Consider the following 11,847-nt stretch of genomic DNA (forward strand, 5'->3'; position numbering starts at 1 on the left):
AGTAATCAAAGTATTCTTTCTGTCACTGTCATGTTGTCGAATTTATATTGCAAACAAATAATTAGTCTTTAGCCTAAGATATTGGAAAAAAAGCATATATACAACACAAAAATCATACACTTCACTGTGTTTACAAGTTATTAATATATTAGAAAGATATAATCTTATCCGTTTCTGGAAGTCAAACCGTGATTTTTTCTTTCTTAGGCATTACAATTATAAAATCGAGAGTTTCTCTACCAACTTTTTTACAAAATATTTATTATTGTTTCAGGATATTGCGTTTAAATGTGTATTTACAGAATAATTACATGAAAAATGTGCAATTTTATCATTTATTTTCCTGATTTATGTTATATTCATGTACAGTACACTTAATTCCAACAAACTACATTCTTTTGAAACTAAATCCACTTGTAAATGTAAAAAATAATTTTATATACATTTTCGCAAAATCAGCTCCGAGCATATATTGTGAAAATTATTGTCCTGTTGTTATCTCGCTCTAACATATAGGTTACTACTTTTTATATTATCAATCTATATACTTCATAATCTAGTAGTAGTACTTTCAATTTATTCGCCATAGTCTAAGTAGGTTCATATTCTAAATCAAGCAAGACCGCACAGTTACTATTCTTAATCTAGAGGCGAGGGTGATAGCTACAAACGATTACCACACACTAGCAAAGTCAAAGCTAATATTTAAATAAAATTCAGATTGAGTTATTTTTTTATTTAAACAATTTTTTATTAAAACAGGCACAAAACAAATTTACTTTCAATTCTAATTATGAATTTTTGAAATCATTATCACTGTTCAGGTGCTTTAGAAAAAAAGGAATTTTCTGAAACAATAAAAAATTAAACGTTTATGATTAGTAAATTTTGTAATATATCTAATTAATATATATACCCAACCAGGTCGACCTCCTCGCGGTTCCCCCTGGAAACTATCATGGTTAATTCCTGATGAATTCATCATGATGTGCTAACTGGTCTGTTATCATTCTCATCTATCACCCTTCACTGGTGCTCCGCCGGCGTATCTCGTTAGCGCTGGCGGGGTTACCATACCATTTTCACTCATCAAAAAAAAATTAATATATATGTATAACAAATTGTTATAGAAATTTATCACGCTAGTTCCAGTACTGCGAAAACAATGTTTTAATATACAACAAATAGAGACATCAATAAATACACATACAATTGCATACAATTTGCAAACTAAATGGTCATCGCAGTCAATAAATATTTGTAACATCAGTGATCATCATTGACAATGGCCTGTTACCATTTTTTTTAAATAGATCATAATGGAATGGTACGGTCTATTTTAATATAACTTCATGAAAATTTTAACAAATTCCACAAATAAAAAATCAAAATAATAGATTGAATGTTTTCATTTGCTACTAATTTTATTTAAAAAGTCTTTCTGTGATAATGTTAACTTCTGTTGAAATAAAGTCTACCAGTGCCACCGGTAAACGCTAGCCGGGCACCAATGAGCGAAGACAGGTAAGGCGGACGAAAGTAGTTAAATTGGCCCATTGTGACGATTTCGTCTAATTCAAATATTATGAAAGTGTTTTTAGTGGTAAACAAGAAAAATGTAATATCAAAAATTGTAACACCTACTAACCGTTCTCGTCTATTACCACCCGCTGCGAGTTCATGTTCTAGCGCAGCAATTTTTTCTTCGTGTCGTGTACGCTGCGCCTGCGCTCGACGCTGTTGCTCCTCCAGCGCCAGCACAATCTTCTCGAGTCGGTGTATTTGCTGTTGCTTATTTTCTAAAGTAGTGAACAATTCCTGGATCTCATCTGCCTTTGCTGCTATCTGCTTGTTTACCTTTAAATGACAAGATAAATTTTGTAATATCTAATTATCTGGATAGATATGTAAATACTCTATAGATACTTAAATCAAACTTTAATGATTTTTTTTCTGATAGTATTAATAAATTGATTAGCATGTCATTTAATAAATAAATTCATTGGTTGGTCAAGAAAAAAAATACTAGACGCTCATTTAAAAAAGGAATTTTCGTTGTACATATTATATATAAGTAGGTGTATATTATGTATAAATAGGTGTAGAAAACATCGATACGGCTACGGCTACGACGTACCAATTTAAGATACTTTTTAATAATGTTAAGATATCATACAATATGGCCCATACAATTTAGACCTAATAGATTTAAAATAAAAAATAAATAAAATGAAAAAACTGTATCTCACTTCATCTACAATTTTCATACGATGTTCAAGATCTTGTTGTAAAGCGGCAAGTTCTCGGCTCTGCTCCGTTTCTTTGTTCTTTAACATGTTGATCAATTCTTCACGCACCTATATTACTTAGTTGTTATAATATGTCGGACATAAGTATATAGTACCTCGAGAAAAGAAAACTACATGGATATTAAGGAAATGCCATTTCGTTTTGAAGGATGAAAGCAATAAGGAAGGACCTTTATGACTCTTGCCTGGGCACGTGATGTCTTGTCTTGTTGCTCAAGTTGTTGTTCCTTTTGCATTAATATCTCTGATAACTCTTCATTACGATGTACTGTTTCAAGTAGTCCCATTCTGAGGTTCATGATCTGAAATATATTGTTAGTATCTACAATTATATATGTATATATTAAAAAGTGAAAATGTTTTAAACATTAGAATTCTTTTGTAAAATTAATTTTCCTCTGTGTATTGTCTGTTAGTCTATTTAGACTAAGAGACAACACACAAAGAAGACAAGACAAGAGAAAACAATGTTTTGCATGAGCAATGTAATTTAGATATAATAAGAAGCAACATTTTATAGAATCTACGATTATAAATATCAACCTCTTGCTGCAAATCTTCATAGCTGATACCGTTAGGTGCTTCTTGACAGTTGGCAACAGTGCGGTTGTATGCCTGTAGATCACGTACGTATTGCTCATATTGTATAACTTTCTGTTCACTACAATGACAAACAATATTATTTCTCCAACATTTTAACTCATAAATAATATGTTGAGATAGGGTATAATACTAACTTTAATTTAATATTTTTTGTTAATTCTCTAATTTGCATTTGCATCTTGCCTATAATTTCCTCTTTACTTAGGAGCTCAGCTGCTAGTTTTTGTTGCAATCCTACTTTGTTCTCAGATTCCTAAAAATAAATATAATTTTTTAGATATTTTACTGAACTTGCTATTATTTTGCGGAAATCCATGTCACTGGTTATTTGATTAGAAATATTTTATTTGGTTCCGCTACCATTAGTATGTGTGCGATTGCGAATGGAAAACTGTAGAACTTCTGGTATGAATAATAATAATAGTGGTCAATCTTCGAATGTTTGCACTAATTGTTACTTATACGAAAGAACCACTCCATCTTGTTCCTTTCGTGTTTCATACATATGTATAATACTTGGTGTATTACACAATCCAATATAAAACAATTTCAAAAGTATTTTTTGAGCAATCTATAGTATATCATTTCATTCCATGTAATTGCATAAACAATAATTTGAATTCGAATGTCATGGCAAGTACAAAATAAGCAAACTGTCATTCCAGACAAGTCTCTGTGGTTTTTGATATACCTGTTTGTTATTTTTGGTTTTATAGCGAAAATAAATAAATAAATACCTAATTTCATTCCCACCTCATAGTTTTCCACCAGCTTAAACCAATTGCGGGATGGGATTGCTATTCATATTTTATTAATTAAAAAATCCCATTTCTTGATATACTACATTTTTAAAATTCATTATATTTTATTTTTTAATTCAGAAACTCAATACCTATTGTATTTCTCATCTATTAGTTAATTTCATGTCTAAATTCTACACTCCAAGACTTACTGGCAAACTCTTAAAACTTCAAAGTGTAAATATATAAAGAGAAATATTATATAAAGATAGGTGTGTATTTTAATGAATAGTTTATTTTCATGAACCATTCAAGGGATTCTTACAGGCAGTTTGCAGAACACACTCAATCAACTACATTTTTTTGTTTAATAATATAGGACAATATATTAAAACTGAAGACACCAGGACCCCTAGTTCACTTCTTTAACATTTCAGCTCTATTTTGAATTCTTTTGTATATTTGTAAGAATATTTATTTTTCTAAGAGATATTGAAAACTATTTTAGTATATGTACTTAGTTATTTAAATCAGTCGATAAATTATTTGTATATTATATAAACGTAACATAGTCGTTTTAGATTTAATCACCTCAGTGATGAAGCATAAAAAGTGTCAGGTACATACGACTGAAAAAAATAAAGCATGTGGCGTTATTTTAGACAACATATTCAAAATTTTCAGTACTGCTATTTTATTATTATATTATTTTTTAGTAAATGCATATTTGATATTCTTACCGCTATTTTTGTGAGTGTTTCTAAAAAGTGAACTTTTTCTCGTTTACATGCAGTTACTTCCTCTTCTGTAATGCGTAATGTTTCTTTGGTAGCTTGTAAATCAGCCCATAAGTCCATCTCTCTTTCCGTTGGTAACTCTAGAACATAAAATTTTAATTGCTATTTACTTAAGGTTCACGTTAAATGTTTAGTATTTATGCATACTTTGAAGGAAGGAAACTATTGGTCCTATTACTAGCAATATACCTTGACAGTTTAATCTCCACACGAACCTCTCTGTAAATCATTATGGCTAATTAAAAATCATATTGCGCAAATTGATCCGGCCTAATCATCCTCGCCCATCTGCCCTCATTGGTACTCCATCAGCGTATGTATATCGATAAAACACAGGTGATGTGATCAATTGATTATTACCATTATTATAAAAAGTGTACCGCTCTTACTTATATATATATATATATATATATATATATATATATATATATATATATATATATATATATATATATATATATATATATATATATATATATATATATATATATATATATATATATATATATATATAGATTACCTGGATTTGGCCTACTTTTTTCAATTTCCACAATTTTGGCCTTTAATTCCTCGATTGTATTATTACTCTTAATTAATGAAGCTTCCGCAGCCTGTTTCAGTTCAGTTTCTTTCTGTATTATTTTTTTATGTTCTTCCAAGCTATTTTTTAATTCTTTTAATTGATTTGTTAAATCTTCTACAGCATTTTTGTGTTGGGCTGTCATTGTTTCGATTTGTTCTTTCAACTCTAATACCCTTAAGAAACAATATCATCTAATTAATAAACCAAAGCATAAACGAGAACTAACAATCAATATTTACTTTGTATATTTACATTGAACAAAAAGCATAATTAATTATTAAAATATTTATAACTTTTTCACAATATTCAGTGTATTTCGTTAAAATACTGTCAACATTATTTCAGATATTTAGATTAGTGAAAATCATTAATTAGTTTTAATAGCTAAAAGAGTTAATTTTTTTATAGTTAGGGATGAAAGATAATAAAATAGATCTCGTCCCATGTACTAGTTATGTCCATGTCAAAAGGAAGTGACGAATTTGGGTGGGTAGTGAATGTGAATTCATGTTATTTGTTACAATGGATGAACGACTGAGACTAAACTCACTCTGACTGAAGCGCATTACGTTGCTGAGCAATTTGACCGCTGGCTACTTCTCCGGTCTTTAAGGATTCTTTTAATTTTCTCGCGCGAGCTTCTAATTGTACTTCACGCTGTCGACTCTACATTTAGAATTCAATATTAGTTAAAGATGTAATTTTATATGACTTGAGTGGAATAGCAGAAAACTGATGATAAATCATAAGAAGAATATGTAAAGTGGAAACCAATAATGGTATAGTACAACCAAATATATGTGTAAAACGAAAGTAACTTTATACAAAGTTTTACTTGTAATATGTCTATCTATATCTAATATTTATCCGTATCACGTTTAAAATATTTTATTAATTATAAATATAATATACGAGGGCGGTCGCACGGAAACAACTTTGTACCATTAGCGCTCGCGTAAATAACTGTTATGGTGAGCGTATGGCTGACTATCTAGTTCCTCGACTTATTAACGAACTACCCACCGATGTACGGAATAATATTACTATTAGCAACATCAAGTGTAAATTAAAACGATACTTTTTGCATGATTTTAATACAAATTAAATAGTTTAAATGTATTTAGTATTACTGTAAACCTACGTGGTTTCTGAATGCTATTGTAACATAATTTCTGTAATTCTGTATTTTTGTGATAAAAAATAAAAAAAAAATATATAGAACATGAATAATAAAATACCTGATCCTCTAAAGTCTTCACCGTGCCGGTAAGACTAGAAATACTGGCTTCAGCCTCACGTAATTGCCGATCCATTTTTGTAATACGTATACGTGCTTGGCGAAGCTGTGATTCTGTGATGGAGAGCTTCTCTTTTGCCGCTGTTTTTGCAACCTTTTCGTCTTCTAATTCACGACGTATTTCCTAATAATTAAATTTACCGTTACGTGACGGAAATATTTGTACAACCAGTTGAAGTGAGCATATTAATATTATATATAAAGCAAAATATTAATAGAGATAGTAACCATGTTTGAAGATTTAAAAAATAAAACATTTTTAAAAACAAAATCTCAAAAAATCAATAATACACTTGATTATACAATATTATAATAATATGCAAACCTCGAGTTGTTTAGTAGTTTCTGTTTCAACATGAAGTTCACGCATTTCATTTACTATACTCGTCCGTGATTCGATATCTTGACGAAGCCGTGCTGTTTCCCGTACCAGTGACTCTCCAACAGCTAGAAGAGCACTCCGCTCGCGACATGCTCTCCTGTAAACATTATTAAATTCTAACGACCCGCAGATGAAGATATGCAAATCTATTCTTGTTTTCGACAATAAATTTTTACTTAAAATATTATAACTGTTACAATAATTTACTTTGAAATCTGCGTCACGGTATCCACAACATCGTCCGCACAAGACTTTAGTTCGCGTAATGCCTCACAGAGCTCTAGGCCTTGCGCGTTGTAGCGTGCAATACGCTCAATAGACTCGCCGCTTCCATTTTCCTATTTTGTCAGTGATATATAAATTATTATAATGATGACTACAAACATATTATCCAAATTATATCAAACAACGGTAAACTACAACATACATTTTTCTCGACCAATTCCTTAACCCAGTCTATAAGCTCTTGACGTGCTGTGAACGCCTGGAGACATAAATCGGCAAATTTAGCTGGTACGTTTGATGCTTTTGCATCTAATTCGGCAAGAGCACATTCATCTAAATAGAAATAGAAATATTATTCAATTTTAAAATTTATAGATTTAAACAATTAGATAATAGAATACTAATCACCAATAGAAGCGCTTGTGGTGATAAGTTCAGCAGCTCCATCTATAGTGCGCGAGGCAACAGCATCGCGGCATAATTGTGTAATCTCATCTGTCGCCCAATCCGCAACATTAAACACTACTAACTCCTGCTGATAAAGACTTTCTTCCTCGCCAGATACACCTTCCTGTGACATACGTTCTCGTAAACTACGTAGACTGTCGAAAACTTCTAGTACTTCTTGCTAAAACAAATTAAATAGACACTCAGTAGCCTAAACAGAAATTACAAATATGGATATAGTTTATAGTAACTACTATGGATTATATATGAACTACAAATATACCAAATAAGAGCTTACTTGTTTCAAATCTAATTCCTTTTTCATATGATGAAACTGTCGTTGTTTCATAAAATAAGCTGTTTTTAGATCTTCATCGTCCAAAAAAGAGCATGTTTGAATTTGCAAAACTGGTGTTAATCCTTTTGGAATTGGAGATGGGAGAGATGATGGGGTTTTGGGTCTATTAGGATTGGATAATTGTGGCGTATTAGGGCGGCTGACGGGAGTGCAGTGACGTGGTACAGAATGAGCAGGAGTAGTTGGTCGACTAGATGGGCGAGGAGTTTGAGGCCTGCTGGATTGTAAGCTCTTGGGTGTCTGCGGTCGACTTATTCCAGGTGTATGAGGTCGACTAGTAGCAATACAATCTAAGGGACACAAATAAGGTTGTATACATTATAATTCTGAAACTGCTATACGTATTTATAAATTTTTCCTGCTTATTTTGCATATATATATATATATATATATATATATATATATATATATATATATATATATATATATATATATATATATATATATATATATATATATATATATATATATATATATATATATATATGCACCTATTTCCATAATATTCCCGCCCTCAGACATTGCGACCGCAATGTAGATTAGCAAGACCATTCTCGAAGCTACAGTTATTCCATTCAGGCCCTTACGCAATGTCAATAAAAATTTACAAAAAAATACCAATTAACTTAAAAGGTGAGGATGATTCTAAAAAGTTTAAAATAGCTCTAAAAAAATATTTAATTACAAAAAGTTATTATACACTACAGGAATTTTTCAATGAAAAAATTTAATTGTATTTGTACCTATTTGTTTCAATGTAATAATGTTTTATTTATTTTATGTTAATCGACAATACATATATATAATGTAAAAATTTATTTATATACTTTATGAAATATTTTTTAATGTGATTGCTGTGCCCTTCCAGGGTTCATGTTGATTCTATACTTTTAATAACTTAAGACCTATATTGTTACAACTTGTAATAGCAATAAATGATTGAATTGAATTGAATTGAATACTTCAGTAATACCACAGTTTAAATAACAGTACTAAAATAATAATAGTAAAGTATGGATAGTATCTTCTGTCATTTGCGATTAGAACTCACCCCTTCTTAAATATGCATCAGCGCCCATATGTAATGGATGACTCTAGTCAACGCTTCAGTTGCCGCCAAAGTCAGAAAAGAATAGAAGATACAATATTTACGAGTAAAAAAATAAATAGCTAGTCGCAACTAGTTTTAATTTTTGTCGAATTCCAGAGGTATTTAAAATTGACTATCGTTGGGCTGCAAGCAACAATTAACTTAGAAAATACCCATCTATCATATCCCATTCTATATCGGGACCTACACGGCTAAAGTTCAATGTGATTCGACTTGACCAAGTAGCTGAACTACTTTTTATAATATAATAATAATAAAATCCAACCAACTATTTCACAATTCAAAACTAATAATATATGCGTTAACCTTTGGCAGGTACCGAACGAATATATGACACTTCGGTACATAACTGCAGAACTACAATAATTCGATATGTATATATAGTATTAACGTTAAGACAAAAATATAAAGTATAACTCACTTGATATTTGATGTAGATCTGTAATTTCATCAGAATTTGCTTCTTTTTGCTCTAATTCTGTAAAAATATTATTACTTTAATAGATATGACATCTTTTATGACAATAAAACGAAGGAATAATTAAATATTTTTACCACATGCATCGAGTTGATGATCCTTTTCTTTATTCTTATGACCATCGTGATTATCAGATACTTCTTCTATTATGACGTCAGAAGAGTTATCAATGATATATGTATCAGTATCTTCTTTAGATGGAACCTGCATATATTATACAGGGAAATGTATTAAACCGAATTAAGTACAATTACTATAGCCTATTAATTTTGTTTTGTCTCATACATCATAACTTACAGTAAATGTGTCAAAAGCCGGAGTTTCATCATCGAGATTTCTATTTATCTGCAAAAGATTACATATTCAATTTCACTGAATTGCATTATACCTGTATCTATTATTCTGTATTTTATAGATTGACTGAAATTAATTAAAATAATTTTTGCGAAATTTTCTTCTATATTCAATTCAATTTACCTTAATATCAGTCTTGGAATCAGATTTTTGAGTATTTCGCTGTACGGGACTTTTACCCTGTAAATTCAATGGCTGTCATTACATTTTTATAATACTAGGAATAATGATTATTATAGCACAACATATGGCCGCACCATCCTGGGCGAACACAGTGACAATTTGATTTATGCATACCAATCAACTGAAAAAAGATGTTCTCAATAGTTGACCACACTATGCCGATGTGCTAAGTATTTTTCATGCTATGTTTGAAAGATCCGAGATTATAGGACGAAGGAACGTACGGTTCACGTAAGAGTTTGTAAACATTATGTGTGCAGGGGTAGACTATCGTGTATATCGTGCACTCGCTGGACCATTCTCGTGGCACGATATTGGAAAAAGGAAAGTGTAATAAAGACAACGAAGTTCTCCTGAGCACTCCCCACGAATTTTTTAGCAAACTTACTATCTTTGTCATTTTCGACAATTCAGTGCGAGATGAGAAATTGTGATGTCGTACGCCCCCCTCTGAAGAAGACTACCGGATGAAGTCAAAATAATTAACGGAAACATATAATTCTTGTAATACATAGGCATGTTTAAAAGTGGACATAAGTTTTAAAAAATATTGAACTATTATATGAAAAACAAAATCAATCAATACATTAAATTGTTATTTCGAATAATGAGAGCCACACAATTACACTAATTGCCTTGTCTCCAAGCTTGAATACCCTCTGTTGTATTTTCTAAATTTGCCAGACCGAGAATCAATCTCAAGTCCTGATTTACGCAAAGTAACGTACCACCCACTACACCATGGAGTACCACTACACCGAATTTGGTTTTGGTTTATTATGTTAGGAATTACCTAATTAATAATAAACTTTCTTTATTTTCTTGACACCTTGGTTTTAGATTGAAAATTTAAATGCATGCGATAGATGTGCTTTTGCTCGGATCAATATTTAGTTACAAAACCGGACAATATCTAAAAATATCGTAGTAACCTTTAAGGAGTTTGGCGAAGGGGATGCCCTTGTAGGGGATTGTTTCTGGGAGAGTGGTTGGTTGAAGTTGCGGTTGGTTGCATTCCGGGCAGCGCGCGCAGCCGACGCGGCAGTCGGCCGGGGCGTCAAACGAGGGGCTGCATTATCTACAGATATCATTGCGATAATTGTACTCCGAATATATGTCAGGCATTATTAAAATAAACGTTTTTTATCTTACATAAGTACATTCATTATACCAAGATATGTATTTAAACTTAGATACATCTATATTATCAAGACGTCGTTTTTCTGTATCATATTATTCATATATACCAGCTGAGTGATTACTCACTAGGTGACCACACTCTTATTTATTATTAACTATTTCTTTTTTTACTTTTTACCGTAAATTAATAAATTATATATTTGCCTCCAAATTAGTTTTAACACTTAATGTATGTCTATAAAATACATTTTAATTGGAGAGAACTGGTGCCTAAGCTAGGTAGGAATGAACCAACCTGTGATACAAGTCACCAAGACAAGCCACAGTGGCTTACTCGAATTAGTAAAATAATATTGTTAATTACAAAGATACTTACAAGGTTTGTCCTTCTGCGCTTTTACCGTAGTCATTATGCTAATTGATCATCAAAGAGTTCTTATTGATAAATGTTACAGATGGTATAAAAGATGGTGAAAAAGAAAACGTTTGCAATTTTGATTTCGTATTTAATATTTGGTGCATTTGTAAGATAAGTCTAAATGAAATTCCAAATTCAAAGTTTTATATTATTTTTAATTTGTTTTATGACCATTCTAGTTGCCATTATTTTTATAGTAACTGATTAATTTTTTTAATGTCTATGCATGTAATTAATTAAGAAGTAAGCTATCAATTAGTTTTATAAATATATAATAGCAGATTAAATTATATCTGTATTTTTATCTGATTAAATTATGTCTGTATATATACAATTTAATAAAATCTCAGCGGTAACAGAATACTGGTTATTTATCTTCTTCAAATTATATCAACTGTCAAATAGGTATCCATGTGTAGAGT

At 30.8% G+C, this 11,847-nt stretch overlaps 1 protein-coding gene across 6 annotated transcripts; it reads right to left on the minus strand.

The window, feature by feature from the left end:
• Positions 1-715: 715 nt before the first annotated feature.
• LOC113523483 (uncharacterized) lies at positions 716-11,513 on the minus strand. Of its 6 annotated transcripts, none has more exons than XM_052895696.1 (21): positions 11,384-11,513; positions 10,800-10,945; positions 9,808-9,864; positions 9,628-9,675; positions 9,408-9,534; positions 9,274-9,330; positions 7,682-8,031; positions 7,345-7,564; positions 7,139-7,245; positions 6,919-7,049; positions 6,655-6,808; positions 6,271-6,453; positions 5,583-5,698; positions 4,970-5,205; positions 4,393-4,529; positions 3,047-3,165; positions 2,853-2,970; positions 2,480-2,611; positions 2,250-2,357; positions 1,649-1,857; positions 716-848 (listed from the first exon to the last, which is right to left on the minus strand). In XM_052895696.1, the coding sequence occupies exons 1-21, from the start codon at positions 11,415-11,417 to the stop codon at positions 830-832; spliced, it is 2,808 nt and encodes a 935-aa protein (XP_052751656.1). In that variant the 5' UTR covers positions 11,418-11,513; the 3' UTR covers positions 716-829. The 6 variants fall into 6 exon arrangements, with proteins under 6 accessions (XP_052751656.1, XP_052751655.1, XP_031763483.2 ...); XM_052895695.1 differs by having other exon boundaries at positions 4,985-5,205; positions 7,139-7,269; XM_031907623.2 differs by having other exon boundaries at positions 2,495-2,611; positions 7,139-7,269.
• Between the last annotated feature and the right edge of the window lie 334 nt (positions 11,514-11,847).

This window comes from Galleria mellonella, unplaced genomic scaffold (genome assembly GCF_026898425.1).
Source record: "Galleria mellonella isolate WM207_F2 unplaced genomic scaffold, CSIRO_AGI_GalMel_v1 utg300, whole genome shotgun sequence".
NCBI classification, from domain to species: Eukaryota; Metazoa; Arthropoda; class Insecta; order Lepidoptera; family Pyralidae; genus Galleria; species Galleria mellonella.

Excerpts from the sequence above, each read along its gene's own strand:
- LOC113523483 (XM_052895694.1), bottom strand. The coding sequence starts at position 11,417 with ATGACTACGGTAAAAGCGCAGAAGGACAAACCTT. Across the intron at positions 5,699-6,270 it reads TGAAGACTTTAGAGGATCAG|AGTCGACAGCGTGAAGTACA; the intron begins GTATTTTATTAT and ends TTCTAAATGTAG. Across the intron at positions 2,612-2,852 it reads ATGAAGATTTGCAGCAAGAG|ATCATGAACCTCAGAATGGG; the intron begins GTTGATATTTAT and ends AATATATTTCAG.